Source organism: Solanum stenotomum, chromosome 11 (genome assembly GCF_019186545.1).
Source record: "Solanum stenotomum isolate F172 chromosome 11, ASM1918654v1, whole genome shotgun sequence".
Classification (NCBI taxonomy): Eukaryota; Viridiplantae; Streptophyta; class Magnoliopsida; order Solanales; family Solanaceae; genus Solanum; species Solanum stenotomum.
This window is the reverse complement of record NC_064292.1, coordinates 9,416,883-9,435,884: the sequence shown is the minus strand read 5'-3', so window position 1 is coordinate 9,435,884 and position 19,002 is coordinate 9,416,883. Positions and strand designations below refer to the sequence as shown.

At 35.8% G+C, this 19,002-nt stretch overlaps 3 protein-coding genes across 3 annotated transcripts in view; 2 read left to right on the top strand and 1 right to left on the bottom strand.

Annotated features, from left to right (window-relative positions):
* LOC125843977 (uncharacterized) overlaps window positions 1–19,002 on the top strand; it is a 621,631-nt gene that overhangs the window by 11,271 nt on the left and 591,358 nt on the right. The window lies entirely within an intron of this gene.
* Window positions 4,557–12,307, top strand: LOC125843963 (pentatricopeptide repeat-containing protein At5g39680). The gene is made up of 3 exons (XM_049523167.1): window positions 4,557–4,623; window positions 8,304–10,645; window positions 10,877–12,307. The coding sequence occupies exon 2, from the start codon at window positions 8,392–8,394 to the stop codon at window positions 10,516–10,518; it is 2,127 nt and encodes a 708-aa protein (XP_049379124.1). The 5' UTR covers window positions 4,557–4,623; window positions 8,304–8,391; the 3' UTR covers window positions 10,519–10,645; window positions 10,877–12,307.
* LOC125843961 (uncharacterized) overlaps window positions 14,897–19,002 on the bottom strand; it is a 28,233-nt gene continuing 24,127 nt past the window's right edge. Inside the window, exon 11 of the mRNA XM_049523165.1 lies at window positions 14,897–15,204. Coding sequence (XP_049379122.1) covers window positions 15,007–15,204 — 198 coding nt within the window. The 3' untranslated portion in view covers window positions 14,897–15,006. The remainder of the gene's footprint in view (window positions 15,205–19,002) is intronic.

The following is a 19,002-nucleotide window of genomic DNA, read 5'->3' as shown; positions in this document are numbered from 1 at the left end:
AGGTTTGAAAGAAACTAAAGTGGCTAAATGTATAAATATGTGTGTGGAAGGACAAAATAATTGTAGGCATCATTGTGATAATTATAAACGGAAGAAAAGTATGAATTCTCAAAATTATCCTTCAAAAGTGAAGACAAATTTTACCATCAATTTGGCATGAAAGGTATCCGACATGTGGTTATGGTGTAATCTAATTAATTTAATAAGTTTTATAAATTCTCCATCAAAATAAAGAAATAAAAAGTGATAATGCACTTGGCCTCTCAAAGTGATGTTGAGGTGTGTTATACAAATATAATAAATATCGAAGAAAGACAATATGATTCTATTAAAAATTTACGAAGCACATACATGTGATCACATGAGTCTATTACTTAGATAGAATGAGACTTGTGAAGCATCGTAAATGCTCTTTCATTCTTGAAAATGAATATGTTAATTTGCATAAAAGTTATGAATAAAAAATATATTTATGTATTTTTAGATAAATGTTACAACTTACCTCTATGGGTGATTTGAGATTAAAAAAATATTTTGACATAAGTGATCATTGATCGTGTAATTTTTAGTATGTCACAAATATTGTGGTATATTTTATTATTAACTATCGAAAGTGCAAAAGAAAGAAATAATTCTCACCTATAAAAATTGTAGTCATGACTAAATTGAATATTATTGTGTCATCGCATAAACTTGTCATTGGTTGTATACCTATGATACAACAAGAGTAAAGCAAGAAACAATTGTTGCNATAATATATATGAGTATTTTCTTATTGGTTAAACCGAAAATCGAACCGTTAAGTGTCATAAACCAATTAACCAAAAACCGATAAGAAATATGTTATTGGTTTGGTTATCGGTTTGAAGTATTTACAAACCGAAAACCGATAAACCGAACCAATAACACCTAAAACCGAACCGAACCGACCGATGCGCACCCCTAATCGCATAAACTTGTCATTGGTTGTGTGCCTATGATACAACAAGAGTAAAGCTAGAAACAATTGTTGCATGTAATGATTTTGACCATGAAAATCGTACTAATTTTCTCCTTGAAAGAAATGTCACCATACAAATAGTGTTATGAAATATGTGATAGTACACAAAATCGAAAGCTCCTGAAGAGCTAATGTGTTACTACACCGATGAATGAAAATGTTCATCATATTGAGATTATAATAAGTCTCTAAAATAAATTGTTAAGTTTCCACAATAATTGTCAAACTATATATATATATATATATATATATATATATATATATATATAAAAATAAAAGAGAACCTTATGCCCGCCTACGTGGCGCCACCACAAATCAGAATTCCCTTTTCATTTATTTATTTCCAAAACTAGCCTTTCATTTTCATGAAAAGTTGTGACTTTTATGAAGAGTTGCGACTTTTATGAAAAGTTATGACTTTTATGAAGAGTTGTGACTTCAATGAAGAGTTGCGACTTTTATGAAAAGTTGCGACTTTAATGAAGAGTTATGACTTTTATGTAAAGTTGTGACTTTTATGAAAGGTTGTGACCTTTCCGAAGGGTTGCAACTTTTCCAAATAGTTGTAACCTTTCCGATAAGGCACAATAAACATTTGCTCACACTACCCTTTGTTGTCTGTAAATAGAGAGATTTCTTCTCATTTTAATACAACGAAAATTTTGAACCTCTTCTTCTTCACAATTAAATATTTGTGTACTTTGCTCATATTGAGTGGCTCACTAATACCATTGCTTATGTTACAAATCCAGTAATTAATTTATGCTTATATTATTAAGGATAAATGATAAGATGTAATAATTTTTATTTCCCTTTACATTATTAATGTTTGTTACTTCGTAATCTTGCATGTAAGATAATATTGTGTTTTAGTTTTAATACTGATAGGTTTTAAGTATTATTTTATAAATTTCGTGATATTAAATTTTCGTGCGAAGCGCGGATAATTTTACTAGTATATATATTACCCTAGGCCCGCCTACGTGGCTCCACCACAAACCAGGATTCTCTTTTAATTTATTAATTTCCAAAACTAGCCTTTCTTTTTCATGAAAAGTTGTGACTTTTATGAATAGTTGTTACTCTTATGAAAAGTTGCGACTTTTATGAAAAGTTGTGACTTTTATGAAGAGTTGCGACTTTTATGAAAACTTGTGACTTTTATGAAAGGTTGTGCCCTTTCCGAAGGGTTGTAACTTTTCCAAAGAATTGTGACATTTCCGATAAGTCACAATAAGGGTAATGCTAAATGGCTAGAGAAGTTGGCCAGAAAATTTAAAAATTGTATAATATCTTTTTTATTTTAAAATAAACTGATCTTTTTTACATTTTTTAGTTAAAAGGGTAAAAATATTTTAGAAAGGTAAAATAACATAGGTAAAAATCATTCTGGCCAAAAGGATTTTTCCGTCACAATAAATATTTATTCACACTACCATTTGTTGTCTATAAATAGAGAGATTTCCTCTCATTTTAAAACAAAAATTTTGAACTACTTCTTCTTCTGCACAATTAAATATTCGTGTACTTTGGTCATATTGAGTGGCTCACAAATCACAATACCATTGTGTTTGTATCAATACACTGGTGAATAGAATCATTCTATCCTGAGAGGATCTATTCATTTAAACCTCGGGTACTAGAGGGAAATAATTTCCTTAAGGTGACATTGTGCATTCAATGGGCTCATTTTTTTCCTTTCTATCCTGATATGTTTTCTTACGGTCATTAATTTATGCTTATGTATTAATTATTGTTTTTGAGTACATATTTTAAACTTTGTTGTTTATGTTTCTACAAAGTTATTGTTATAAGTATTTGTTAGTGTAGATTAATTAACACATGTTAATTGAGTATTCACACAAGTTTTCTTTATTGAAATTGTTGAAGGTACAACAAAAAAAATTTCTTAAAGATCTATACTACCATCTCTTGAAGACAAAATTCAAATTTGGTATGTTATTGTAAGGACATAAAGACCTTAAAAACTTTATCACACCTTTTTGTGCGAAGTGAACCACGAAAAAAAGACAAGAATTAATAAACTTTTGACATGGGTTCAAAGATGTGCTAGATGATCTATAGAGGAATATGATTAGACTGGAGCCTCTTTTAATCCCAAAGACATAGATAACTACACATTAAATTAATTGCTCATATTCAATATGAAGCATGGAGAGATTCTCAAGTTAACTGCAAGTTGTATTTACTTTTCTTGAAGTAACAAATGTGTTTCTCGACACTGCGATTGGAATAGAAGTGTAGTTTTAAATTGAACTTCATCACTCTGGTATGTTGATTTTTAAAGAACACCCAAATAAACTGAATAGTTTTATATAATATTTTCCCCTTTCAAGTGTATATAATAAGTTGAATTGTTGTTCAATATGATACATTCCCCCTTTAATTTTTTATTTTAATAATTACTTATGATACATTTAAATGAAGAACTTTAAAATGATATATGTAAAGCAAACGGTATGGCTGAACTTTCTACACATTAGAATTAGAATATTTATTCACTTTTTTCAGCCTTTTAAAATTTATTTATCCCTTCACAAAAGATTATTTATTTATTAGAAAATTTAATATATCCGGTTGATGTTCATTTGATTCCCCAAAAATATCAAATAGAAACACTTCTTGGAAGCAAAAGGATAAATTATAAAATCAAATTAAAGATGATTGATTGAAGGATAAAATATTAAGATGTTATAATTATCATCTTCCTTTACATTATTAATGTTTGTTACTACGTAATCTTATATGTAAGATAATATAGTGTTTTAGTTTTAGTTGCTGATAGATTTTAAGTATTATTTTATAAATTTTATGATATTAAATTTCCGCACGAGGCGCGGGTGATTTTTCTAGTGAATTATATTTGAAGAGATTTAATATCTTCATATTACTTCGATTGAATTGGATTATAAATATTTACATAAAATTTTATCTTCCTTTTTTTCATGTTTGTGGTACATAAATATAGACATGGTGATGAAATCCGACGATAGTAAATAAATACTATTGTTTTTTTATTGTTATTGAATAAAATTAAGAAGAAAATAAGTATTATTTCCTACTTATTTATTAGTAGTTAAAATGATTTTAAAAGAAAAGAAAAAAATATAGTTTTTTAAAAGTAATGTTTTTATCGGGAAAAATATATAGTTAAAAAAGAAAAAAATAGTAATTACTCCCTCTATTTAAAAAAGAATTATCTCCTTTTTCTTTTTATAGTCTGTTTAAAAACGAATGATATCTTTCTTTTTTTGGTAACATTTTAATTTCAATTTTTCACGTGTCATGTTTAAAGCCAAAAGATTGAAAGACAATTTTGTACATTTGACATAACTTTAATTTAGGACCACAAGATTTGAAAGTCTTCTTTATTTTCTTAAACTTCGTGTCAAGTTAAATTAGGTCATTCTTTGTGAAACGGAGGGAGTTCATATGTTTGACTCATTAATTAACAAAAAAATGTTTTTGGATCAAATTATTAGGAATATGAATATATTTAGATCAAATTATTTGTATTTGACTCTTTTTCGTTATATTTAAACACTGGAACATCACTTTCTCCCTCTTAATCCATCACTGCTCCATTGGAAGGCTTCACCCAGGTAAACATTTTTCTTCTCTTATCTCCTCTTTCTTCCCACACCCCAAAACAGTGACGATTATTTTTCCCCTTCCCTTCTTTTTGTTTTGGTGTTCATCGTGTGCTTGAGTTGTGAATGTGATAATTGAAGTTCGGATCAAATAGGAGTTGTGGTGTGTATTGTGAGTAGCAAACTATAATTCCCGCATCTTCACGGATTTTGGGAAGCTAATTCATAGCTGTAGAGTGCTAAAACTTGCAAAGAAAAACTATGCACTCTAAGTGTTCGATTAGTTGCCTGAACAAATTTTTTTTCAACGACTGTGGTGTCCGGGCTAACTTTCGTGCATCTCGAGTAATTTCACATGATACCTGTTGCTCCCAAATGCACACACAGGTGTACGTGGACATGCAAGTAATATAGTGACTTTAAAAAAGTAGGATTATTGAACCTAAGGACTTGTTGATCATTAACTATCAAATTACATTGATTCTAATTATTTATGCAAGTGTGCCACAAGAGTTTGATTAATATTGGAATACTAAGAATGCAAGAATGAAAGAAGAATACTAACTAACAATGATTCAACTTCAAGATAATGTTAAAAATAAATGGAAAAATTCCAGGGTTGCAACATAACTAAGAATTCATGCTTCACATATCTTGTATGGATTTCAGATGACTATCAAATTATTGATTTACAAGGTTAATTTTATGATTATGATCTTTCGACCTCTAATCACCTACCCTAGTTGACAGTCGTTGAGAGGATTTTGATTCAATCAATTGGTGAGCATTAAAGCTATCTTCTTGTTTCGTAACCAAACACGGCACTTAGGTATATCTCTATACTAAACACAAATCAATTCAAGTGAGTATTCCATGTTTTATCTCTCTATTCCTCTCTCGAGTTCAAAAGTAGACAATATATTTATTTTAATGGTAATCAAGCATCAAAATACTAATTCAAGAACACCAGAATAATTTATACAATAACCAACTTCATCCATAAAATTAATGTTCAACAATCATTCATAGTCGCAACCCCAGAACAAGGATTCTTAACTACTAAGACTAATCAAAATCACAAAGATAATTATTTTTATGCAAAGTAATGTCTAAGAGAGGAAGAAGAAGAAGAAAAGATCCCTTAGGGTGAATATTATCTCGTGCCTCTTGCACTTGAAAAGTATGATGGTTTCCTCCAAAAGAGGCACAATGTTCTATTTATAGGGTTAGGGAAAATAATCCCTTTTTCTTCTTGGATTCAGAATCCTAAAATTGGAATTTTTCGTTAGGGCTTTCGTGGGGCGGCGCATCACCATAGCGCCAAATCTAGGGCTTCAATAGTTTGTGGTATGGCGCAGCGCACCACCAGTGCGCCAGGCCTGGGGAGCCAGTAGTTTAGGGCCTGGGGAGACACGCCACCAGTGCGCCACAACCCAGATTTCTCTTGATTGTTCTCTTTCGTGTACTCCTCTTATTTGTTTCCAAGCTTTTCGCCCTTGCTTCAACTCCTATTTACTTGATTCTTGCATCATTTTCTTGCAATATCTAATCACATATTTTAGTGCGCAATTACCACAATACTCATCAAAACACAACCAATAGATTAAAGAATGCTCTTAAAACTAAAGGTACATGCAGGTAAAATATAGTAAACGAACATATAAATACGCCCAAGATCAATACCTTCCGCCTTTCACCAGCAACATGTATCAGGTAACTCTATCCACCAAGGTTAGGATGGATGGGAAGAATCACCTAGTATTTTTTGTCTCCACTCTCCACTGAATTTTGAACCTGAGACCTCATTTTCTCAAGGACAGTAACAACTCATCTAATGAAAATGTAGCAGTCGCCTCAACCCACCTTGTGATTAATTGTGCTAAACTGGTATATATGTGATTGTAGTCACTTCGGAACATGTTGTAATGGTGAGGCACACGCATTTTTTCAAATATTATTTTTATATAATAAATGATTTGATGAAAAATATTCTTAATCTGGTTCTATTCATTCAAATTATACACATCTTTAGTTAAGAAGAGACTATTGTGAATATATAATTTTGATTCTTCTCAATTATTTTCCTCATATTTCTGCAGTAAATATCTCTAAAAACTTATGTTTTCAAAACTTAAAAATTTAACAAAGAAAAAGCAACAAATCATATCAACCATTCTGAGATAAGATAATAATTATAATTTCTAAAGTTGTCATTTGTCTTGGGAGCATGTAGATAATCATACTCATCAATTTTCATTCATTTGTAAACATGGAGAAAATAACCAATATCCAATATGAAATTTAATATAATTATTCCTGAAACATAAATAGGGCATATTTATCCCTAAAAGAGTAAAATTATTACATTTGAATTCACTATAACTACGTACAAGCTTGCAATAAACGAAAAAAGTAATAATATTTTACTAATGATAGCGTATTCGTCAAGTATGATTTGATAAATACATCACAAAAATAAGGTCATATGCCATCCTATCCCATTTCCAAACAAAATGAAAAATTATGGCCAAAATCAATAATTGTGGTTAAAACACTAATAATTTAAAAAAATGTAAGAGAAAAAAACTCTCTATTGAAAGAGTTCCAAATGAAGGATAGAAGTGGTCATAATGAAGAATTGAGAAAAAAGTGAACACAGATAGGGGCGGAGCTAAGCGGAGGTTCGTGGGTTCAAGCGAAACCAGTAGCTTTTCCGTACCTTGTATTTGTATTAAAAAACTAACTAAATATATATATATATATATTAACTTGTGAACCCCTAATAAAATTGGTTGATGGCTCAGTGGTAAGGAAGGGGCCGTGGTAATGTTTTCCACACTAGTGTTGTGGGTTCGAACCCTACTATCAATAGAAGTTTCTCAAAGAAGCATGCACACAGAAAATAGGTAACAACTACAATTTCTCCTCTAAAACGCTATAAATGCAAATGTGTCAGCTACTGAATCAATTACAAAGAAGCATATGCATATTTAGTTTTGCTCCCCACGCACGCTTGCTTGCTTCCGCAGCCACCAGTTCGTCGAGCTCCTCATCCACACATGCTTCATGCATCTCACTCTCCTAAATACTGAATCCTTATTTACTTCCCTTTTTTTAAAAAAAAATTCTATGACTTAATTAAGTGGCTATGCATAATTACTGTGTTGTGTTCACTTCATCATTGGGTCTATCGTTGCTGTACTGCCAAACAGGGGGAAGCTGGTTCTGTTTTCAAAGCCTTTTTTGGTGGTCATGGCCTATTTAATGTATTCTGTTCGCTTTTTCATTGGTCTGAATTCTGAAACATGGCAAGAGTTTATTATGCTGAGTACCTGATTGGACTTTGGTGGTAACTTATAATGCTCTTTTTTTTTGTGCACTGAAGTGTTCTTCCAGCATTTCCATAAGTTAGCCAACCAAACGTTTGCTTTAATAGGTCCATAAATTTATTAATTTAACCCTAACATGCCTGAGATTGAGGTATAGTTGTTGTTGAATGAAAAACTATGAGTCTCCTGTGTCCGGTGGTTGGGGGGAGAAGAAAGTCATATAACAATATGCAAATAATATAAGAGAAGAGTCTTGGTTTCAAATGCATCACTAAAGTAACTTGAATACATCTTTCTTGCACATGTTTTTCTATATAAGTTTAAACAGTACATTTTAAAGCATGCCTTTGCTTATATTTTCAGATCTGGCATTTCTTTTGTCCAGTCAACATACCCTTCAAGTGCTTGGAGTTGTATTACTCTACAAACTAAACTACACTGAGACTTGGCTATGTTTTTGACAAGCAATGTCCACCGTGCTCCTCTGCATGTGAGTGTGTCTTCTCTATCCCAATTGAACTCCCAAAGTGTCTTTTCTGTGAAGTACGCTGTAAAGTTGTTGAAAAAGTTAGCTGATGATGGGAACTTCAAATTGGGAAAAGTTGTCCATGCACTTCTTATTGTATCTAATCATGCCTCAGAAGACAACGTAATTCAGAATAATTGTCTCATTAATCTCTACTCAAGGTGTGGACAACTTGCTATGGCTCGGCAGATATTCAACAGATTGCAGCAACGAAATATAGTTTCTTGGAGCACTTTAATGACAGGATATTTGCACAATGGGTTTACTTGGGAAGTACCCAAATTGTTGAAAGACATGGTTTCAGTGGATAATTTATTTCCAAATGAGTATATCTTGTCTACTGTACTTTCTTCTTGTTCTAATGGTGGTTTGCTACACGAAGGGCAGCAGTGTCATGCATTAGTGTTGAAATCAGGATTAGTGTTTCATCAGTATGTGAAGAATGCTCTTCTATCCTTGTATACAATGTCTTCAGATATGGAAGGGGTTCTGGAAATCTTGAAGTCTGTTCCTGGATCAAGCAACATTACTGATAATGTTGTACTAAAGGGCTTCTTGGATCATGGGTATATAAATGAAGCATTGGATGTCTTCTCAAGGATGTTGTCTGAGGGCTCAGTGGGGGACAAAATCAGCTATGTGAATATATTTGGTCTTTGTGCTCGTCTCAAGGATTTGAAATTGGGTCAGCAAGTTCATTGCAGAATGTTGAAGTCAGGTCTTCAGCTTGATGTGTTTTTAAGCAGTGCAGTCATGGACATGTATGGAAAGTGTGGTGAAATTTTAGGTGCAAGATATATCTTTCATTCTTATCCTGACCATAATGTGGTGTCTTGGACAACAATCTTGGCTGCAAATTTCCAAAATGAGTGCTTTGAGGAAGCCCTGAAAATGTTCTTACAAATGGAACTTCAGAATGTTGTGCCAAATGAATACACATTTGCAGTATTGTTGCATTCTTGTGCGGGTCTATCAGCACTTGGGTGTGGGAAAACATTACATGCACGTGTTGAGAAGACAGGACATGGAACTTTTGTCGTAGTGGGGAATGCTCTAATCAATATGTATGTTAGGAGTGGCCATATTGAAGCCGCTAGGGCCTTATTTTCAAACATGATATGTCGAGATACTGTTACTTGGAATTTGATAATATCAGGTTTCTCTCATCATGGGCTTGGTGAGGACGCATTGTATATGTTTCAGGACATGTTAGCTGCCAAAGAGCAACCAAGCTATGTAACCTTTATTGGGGTTCTTTTGGCTTGTGGACATTTGGGTAGGATAGAAGAAGGATTTTACTACTTACAGCATCTAATGAGGGACTTTGGCCTTGAACCTGGGTTGGAGCACTATACCTGTGTTGTAGGGCTCCTAGGTAAAGCTGGGAAACTTGATGAGGCTGAGAAGTTCATGAGGTCGACGCCAATCACATGGGATGTTATTGCTTGGCGTACTTTGCTAAATGCTTGTAACGTCCACCGCAATTATGGTTTAGGACAGAAAGTGGCAGACCATTTGTTACAATTGAACCCCAACGACGTGGGAACCTATATCTTGTTGTCCAATATGCATGCCAAGGTGAAAAGGTGGGATGGTGTAGCAAAGATGCGGAAGTTATTAAGAGAAAGGAACATAAAGAAAGAACCAGGATTGAGCTGGACTGAAATACGAAATGAAACTCATGTGTTTGTTTCTGATGACACTCAACACCCAGAGACAGCTCAAATCCATGAGAAGGTGAGAAAATTGTTGGCTGAAATAAAACCATTGGGTTATATTCCAGACACGGCTTCTGTCTTGCATGATGTTGAGCAAGAACAACAAGAGGGCTATCTTAGTTACCACAGCGAAAAGCTGGCTGTCGCATATGCTCTCATGAAAACACCATCCCAAGCACCAATTCATGTTATTAAGAATCTCAGGATATGCGATGATTGCCATTCTGCTTTGAAGCTTATCTCGAAGGTGACAATGAGAGTGATAGTTGTAAGAGATGTCAATCGATTCCACAGTTTTCAAAATGGGTCCTGTTCGTGTGCAGATTATTGGTGAATCATAACATGATTGGCAAATAGTTTCTTCCAAGGTGTCGAAGGATATTTTTCCCAAACTTACATAATCATATCTCAGCCAACCAGAAGTAGTGAGCTTAAATAAAGCTTTCTTAACCAGCAATCATGTAAGTTTTCTGAAATAGTCATTCATCATATAATAAGTTTGTTTCTAGCTTCCAAAATACTGACCCATTTTTTCCGTAATTGAGAAATCCTCAAGGGCCAATGGCCCACTGTTCAAAACCTGGTGGAGTATCTACTTCAGTTTTTTGTCCTTCCTTAGTATCTACTTCTTCAATTTGTGTGATCCTTTAATCCCTCAAGTTCTAAGCTTTTGAAAATCTCATAATGTTCAGAAATCTGCCAGAGGTGAAAAGATCCTAGGAGTACCAACTGTTAGTGCTCTATTTGGAACAGATCCATTCTTGTGACGTACAACTCCTTTACAGCCAAAGCGTGGTGGAATTTTAGAACAAAGAATTCTCTACTAACTTCCTTTCTAAATGCTAAATATTGTAAAAGGATTCATCCAGTGGCCAAAAAGAAGAACTACTCTCAGTCTCATCTATGGAGAAGACTCATGGACACTAGAAAAGAATGTTAGAGGCATATCTTCTGGAAAATTGGCAAAGGGGATGTGTCCTTTTGGTGGGATAATTGGACCAACAAAGGTGCCTTAGCTAATCTGATTGAGCAAAGCAGCAGATCTAAGAAGATTCTTGTCTCTGACTTCATCGTGCATGACACTAGGAATCTGGATAAACTTAATGATTTGCTCCCTTCTTATCTAGTTACACATATCCAAACCATCAGCATATCTCCTCAAAATGAAGATTACCCTATCTGGACACCTGATCCATCAGGCTCATTTTCTACCAAATATGCCTGGAATGCTCTAAGAACTCATAGAATCACTGCTCTTACTCACACCAAGATCTGGCATAACAAGATGCCCTTTAAGATCTCATTTAATGCCTTGAGACTTCTCAAGGATAAGCTGGCCATTGATGTTAATCTCTCCTGGTTTAAAGTCCACGGACCTTCCAGATGTTGTTGTTGTAACAATGGTTCTATTGAAACAAATTATCATTTTTTAATGAGGGAGAAGTGGCCAAGAGAGTGTGGAAATACTTCTATGATGCGTGTGGAATTCCTCATAAAAATTCCCTAAATATTAGAGCTAAATTCATGGCATGGTGTCTCATCAAGCCTCAAAACCAAGTACATGAAATCATTCTTCAATGTCTTCCTAGTTTTATTACTTGGGAAATCTGGAAATTCAGATGCTCTTATAAATATGATGGCATCAGGTCGACTACTAACAGAGTGATTGATCAAATCACCATGCTGATGCAGAGGACTCTTGCAGCTCAGTTTACCACCATAAACTTCTCCCCTCCTTTTTCAAATATATTTCATGTTGTGGAAAGAATCTGTCCACAATTATCTATCATTCCAGTGAGTTGGAAATGTCCTGATATCGGGAAATATTAACTTAATGTTGATGGTTGTTGCAAAGGGAATCCAGGAAGTGCTGGAGCAGGAGGAATTTTGCGATATCACAATGGACATATGATCATGACTTTCGCATCTTACCTTGGGGAATGCTCTAACAACTACGCAGAGATTCAAGCCATAAAAATTGGATTGAAGTGGTGCTTGGATAATGGTTTCAGAAATCTGATTATTGAATCTGATTCTCTGCTTACTATTCATATGATCAATGGCAACATATCCACCTCCTGGCATTTAAAATATGAGATCAAGAAGATTCAAGCCATGAATGCAGAGGGACCAACTTGCCTATGCAGATTATATCCACTTTGAAGAATGAAAAAAAAAGAGGTCCAAATTTTCGAATAAGAGTGAGGAAAAACACCTTCATCTTTGATCCTGGCTGATTATCTCTTTTGAATACACTAAGTGTCTTACACTTGGTATTTTTGTGAGCTCTTGCTCAGAAGTTTTATCTCCATCTTGTATATTGCTTAGCTCATTTTGTATTTGAACTTATTTGTATGCAGAGGTTAGGCTCCAGCCCCCCTCTCAATCTCCTTTTGACTTATCAATATACTCCCCTCGTGGGACTTATCCATTCTTGTGGACTGGGGAATAATAGAACTCCACCTATGTGACTTCACAAACTTTAGCTGGTTCCATATCCGTATGCAGTCTATTAATGACTAGTATAAAAAATCCTCTTCATATGCTGGACATGTAGGAGCAAAGAATGGATATAGAAAATTTATATAGCTCTTGGTTGATTTTCTATTTGTGTGCGCACATGGAGAGAGAGTAAAATAGGCTTACAAAATTTCTGATTTGTTTGTAGATTAAACCATTCATGTTCATTTTGCACTTTGACCTTTGATGTGTCCATTTATCAGCTCTGAAATACTGTTGTATTTTTTCTTGTAGTCAAGGTATCCCCCAAGGTCCAACTTTCAAAAGTATTTATCACACACTCAATAGGTCTTGTACTCACATAGTACAAATTCTGCAGGATTTCCTGAGGAATAGAAGCAAAGTGCAACAGCTGGTTCAACTATTCCATCCAGTTATTCGAGCTTTCGCCAGAACAGCTGGAGAGGCAGTCTCAATGCCAGTGAGACGACTGCTAATTATCTTTAGTTTAGTTTTATTTGTTAGTCGTATGACTATCTCATTTAAAAGCTTAAGTTGTTAGAGAAGGTACTGTTCTATTATATGATATCTTCAACATTCTGAAACCCTTACTTGTAAACAGTAAGCTCACAAAATTGTTTTTGATCTTTTGTGAAACAGGTAGATTTGGAATGCTCAGATGAACACAACAGAATTGGCAATATTGAAGGATGGTTTAGCTCTCTCTCTCTGCTTTTCATATCTGGTAAAAGTTGAAACAATATCAGAATGTACTCTTCTTATAGATATCACTGCATTATTTCACCCTTTTTTTAAATATTATTTCGAAACCAATTTGATATCAACTCTGCTCAGAATACAACAACACAACACCCAGTATAATTCCACAAAAGTGGGGTCTGGGGAGAGTAAAGGGTATGCACACACACCATTGTATAGAATTCGGCCATAGATGAAAACAATGTAACAGTTGCCAACCATGAACGTATACTTTGATCCATGTTATGTTGTCTGTATTGGTACTAGTTGAAACAACTAGCTACATTCTCATGTCCAAATGAAGTGTTTAGGATTTAGACTACCAACAAAATGGATGCATCAATTGAAAGTTTAGTTGTTGTTTTGACTAAAAAATATACACAGGCTTGACGTGTGCTGGCACGAGCTAATCGATCAATATTAGTTACAAATATTAACTAGTTAGTTGTCATTCAAGTGACATGATTTGTGTCGATCAACATTAGCTACAAATATTAACTAGTTGTCATTCAAGTGACATGATTTGTGTGAATATCTTTTACATCATGAGTGCATAAAATTTAAACTCATTTCCGTTTCCCTTTTCAGGCGGTGTGTGAAGGCCATATATGCACCCTTACCTTGAAGATGAAAACTTTTACATTATATTTTCCATTACAAGTGCAAAGAGAACAATGAAATCTCCTCCTTTTGCGTGGCTGGATTTAATTCAATGAGAGAAAATCAGTCGAATGGAATATGTAAAGATACAGTTGACATGTTAAAGCAGTTGTGTGTTGATTATTTTGGCTACCGGGTACTGGTGTTCAATTTGAGTAATCCTATGTGACTATAATTTAAGTAAAGGTAGAAAAAGAAAAAGAAAATGCTTAGTAAACCCACACCAAAAGTTTTTCAACAAATCAAATAATCAAAAAATAATTGACTTTGGTGTATTACAACAGAAAACCCCACCCACAATCAAGGAAATGAAAAGAACAAAATATCAAAGAAGAAAAGAAACCTCACTCTTAGGATGTTTCAAATACAAGCAGACACTCTATACACAAACAAAATTACAAATATAATTTAAAACTTAAATGCAGAATAACACAAGCACAGAAAATGATAGATACACGACTCAGCAAAATTAGTCATCCACAGCAGTCTTCTCAAACTGTCGAGTTGGTCTCTCTGCTAGCACCAAAACTAGCAGGGTTCCCGGAGCCATGAACAGTTTCTGTATTAATCCACATTGTTTGATAACTATACAACAGCAATCATGCAGACTGGCCTTGTTTGTTGCCTAAACATATCTGCATGCATGAGTTCAGCTTGATGCTAGTCCCTCTCCAAGTTACCAAACCCGCTGTTGGGAATTTTATGCAACAATTTCTTTTTTGTTCACCCTGCTCAAATGACTAGTCAAGAAGTGCCCAAATATGGAAGGCCGAGGTGTCAGTATGTCGAATACTTCATCCACAAATTTCACGCCTGTTCTTTTTAAGTTCTGCAAGTCATGTATCCCATGTACTGAGGTGACAGCAAACACACACGCAAGCAGAATGCTGAACACGAGGTGCATCGAATTGTATGAATCTCAAGTACTGTAAGTTCATCACAACTACCAGTTAGCTCTATTTCTATCTGGTTCTCTGGACTGGGTACTCTTATATGCTCTCCAAACATCTTCCCACTGGCCTCTACTTCCACTTCTCTCAAACGGATAATTGTTAAAATCCGTGTGTGTTCTAAATGTGCTTCTCTCATTGCCTCTGCTTTGATTATTCCTCATCTCTTCTTCAAGGTCATAACGAGAACGCTTCAAGAAAGAAACAGTAACTCAGTAAAGATTCAAATTTCAGCAAACAAGAGATATAAAATTTATAGAAGAAAATGTTAAGCAATCAAGGCCATCTAATCAAAGAAGAAAAGGAGGAAGAAAGCCGAGCACATCCAGGGATACCACACAAATTGAGAACCAAGATTAAACACGATTAAGTCTGGTAGGCATCAGACAAAGATTGCTCTACTGAGGATGGGTTGGGATGGGCAGAGAAGAAAAAAAATGTAATGTACGTCTAATGGTGCTTGGACAGTAAGTCGGGAAAAGTTCTTTGTAGAAGTTCATTCCCAACATGTTCTGAAAAACCAATGTTTGAATAGTTATTTATAGAAGACATACTGATCATTTTGAAAAAAGAAAAGAAAGTCTCTCAGGCAGTTCATTGTTATGATTTTATTTATTTTTTTGATCAAGTAAAAGGTTTCATTGATAGTAACAAGGCCAACTTGGCTGTATACAAGTGATATACCAAAAAGAGGAGAAACCTACAAAATATGGTTCTCTCTGAAAGACACCCACTCTATACAAACAGGAACTATATGGGTGCTCCAAAAGAAAATAAGGGATCAAAGGCACCTCAATTGAGCAAAGCACATCTCCACCCCTTCAAAAACTCTACTATTTTGCTCCTTCCAAATGACCCACATCAAGAGGAGTAACATTCCAAATCTTGTGCCCCACTCTTCCAGCAGAGCATCAGCTCCTTAACTGTTCTTGGCATAACCCAAGAAACTTCAAACCATCTGAAGGTATCCTCCTATAACCTCGTAGCTAACTTGCAATATAACAGAATTCGGTCCACGTCCTCACCCGTCTCCTTACAAAGGAAACACCAGCTCATGCAAACAACCTTTCTTTACCTAAGATTCTCCGCCGTCAAAATCACTCCTCTAGTAGCCAACCACGTGAGGAAGCACACCTTCCTCGGCACCTTCAGTATCCAGACCAATACAAATGGAAAACTATCATCTTCCCTAACCAGCAGCTTCTCATAGAATGACTTAACGGAGAACACTTTGTTATTCCCCAACTCCCAACACAAAGCACCGGGTTTGTCGACTGGCTTGCATTGCTTTTGAAGTAAAACCTGGCAATCTCTAAATCTTGGTCACCTCCCAATCTCAGAAAGTCCTCTTAAACCTTAAATGTCATAAGGCCACATCTCCATGAGTTCGCCTAGCTTGCTGAGCAGACAATTCTCTTTGGCAAGAGACCATATACAATGCTGGGAATTCATCCTTAAGAACCAAACCTTCACACCACTTTTGCCCCCAAAAACAAACCTTCTCCCTTCCCAACTTTGAAAACAATGTGAGTATTAAAGGCATCCCACCCCTTCATGATATTCCTCTACACACCACACTCGAAAGGTATCGTGATCTCATTTGTTCTCCATCCCCCTTCCATCTCTCCATATTTATCCGCTATCACCCCTCTCCATAAAGCTTCTTCCTTCATCCCAAATCTCCACAATGATTTACCCTAGAGTGCTATGTTAAAGACCTTCAAGTCCTTAACCCCAAGTCCTCCCCACTATTTAGGAGATGTCATGGTTTCCCAACAAACTAAGTGAACTTCTTTGCCCCGTCCGCCGCATCCCAATGAAAATTTCTTTGCAACCTTCCATCTTCCCTATCACAATTGTAGGAGTGTTGAACAGGGACATGCAGAATGTAGGAATACTTGATAAAGTGTTCTTAATAAGCACTTCCTAGCCTCTTTTGGACAAGTATCTTTTTTGCCAACCTACTAACATTTCTCTACCTTTCGAATAATCGGATCCCAAACATTGAGATCCTTGTTCGATGCGTCTTTAGGCAATCCAAGGTACGTAGTAGGGAGAAGACCTACCCTGCATTGCAGAACTTGTGCAAGCATGTGAATGTTATTTATTACACCAACAGGTATGATCTCGCATTTTCTGAGATTAATTTTAAGCCCCAACACCACTTGGAACCAAGTTAAGACTGGCCCAAGGAAGTCCAACTAGGTGCCATCTACATCACAAAACACCAAATTATCATCTACAAAAAGTAGATGCGTAACCACCATGTTACTTACACCACTAACCGCAGCCTTGAATCCATTGATATGTCCACCTAAAATTGTTTTGTCCATCATTCTGCTCAAAGCGTCCATCACCAAGACAAAAGGCATCGTTGAAAAAGGATCTTCATGTTTTGGTCCAAAGGGCGGGTCACAGACGGATTTCTCGGTTATCAAAAAAAAAAAAAAGGATCTTGTCTCAAACCCCTCGAACCACCAAAGAAACCACACAGATTGCCTTTTACCAAAACCGAATATCTCACCGAAGAGACGCAAAAACTAACCCACTTCCTCCATTTCTCCCTAAAGCCCATCTTCAACATAATGAAATCTAGGAGCTTACAAATTACATGGTCATAAGCCTTCTCAAGATCTAACTTGCACAAAACACTCGGTACACCTTGTTTCTTCCTCGAATCTACCACTTCATTAGCCACCAAAGTTGCATCCGGAATTTGCCTTCCTTTGACAAAGGCATTTTGTGAAGAAGAAACAATCTCGTTCAGAACACTCTTAAGTCTATCGAAAAGCACCTTAGAAATAATCTAGTAGATATTTCTCACTAGACTAATAGGCATATCACTCGATGCTAGTAGCCATTCCTTCTTAAGAATAATGACAATGAATGAAGCATTTAGACTCCTTTCAAACTCACATTGGCCTCCACTCCTCTTCCTCTTTAATCAATCATTCATAGAACTGAACAGTTGCTCCCTCTACTTCCTTCTCCACCTCATATGTTCTCCTCAACCTCCATAGACTCTTATCAGATTCCTCCGCTTATTTGCAATTGCTACCCTGTGAAAAATTTGTGTTAGATTCCCCCTCTTCCAACCACAAAGCCCTCGATTTTTGTCTCCAACTAGTCTCTTGAGCCAAATCCAAAGAAGTTGGCTCCCCTAATAAAACTTCTTTCTTCTCCTTTTCCCTCCCTTCCCACCTCTATTCTTTCTAACTCCCCCACCTCATTATCTCCCTCATTTTCACCTTTACCCTCCTAAATACCTCCTTATTCCACACCCTATGTCTTTTTTGAGCAATTTCAACTTCTTTGCAAGCCTGAAAGAATGCCTTCCTTCCACCTCATAACTACTCCACCAATCAACCACTTTATTACCAAAGCCATTCACACGTAACCATACATTCTCGAATCTGAAACGAGTTGAGTTCTCGTATGTCTTCCTCTACTACCATCCAACATTACAGGGGAATGATCCATCTGTAGCCGTGGAAGAGAAGCTTGGATCACGTTGGGTGCAAACTCCTCCCAAGAAGTAGACACCAAGACTCTGTCTAGTGTCGATCAAGATGAAGAGTCTTCCGATCTAGACCAAGTGAAAGAAGCACCTATCAAAGTCAAATCAATAAATAAGTGGCTATCAATAAACTCTTAGAACTCCTCCATCCATGAGCATGGACACCACCCTACACCCAATCCTTTCCTTCGGGAATCGTATAGTATTAAAATTCCCCCTAGCACCCAAGGTATGTCCCACCTCTCCATTCCATCTCCTAACTCTGCCCGAAAGGTCTCCTTTTCCCCCTACACTCCATTCCATTGCTAATATTTCTTAATCACACCCTTAACATGAACTCCCGCTTGTAACCTCCATACCCTCTACCTTTCCATCATCCCAAAGGATTAGAATTCCTCCCGCACTACCCTGAACCGGAATATAATCGTCTTCACACACCTTCCCCCCCCCCCCCCCCCCCCCCCCCCCCCCC

Bases quoted from the DNA above. Each gene is read 5' to 3' on its own strand.
- LOC125843963 (XM_049523167.1), top strand. From the start codon at position 8,392: ATGTTTTTGACAAGCAATGTCCACCGTGCTCCTCTGCATGTGAGTGTG.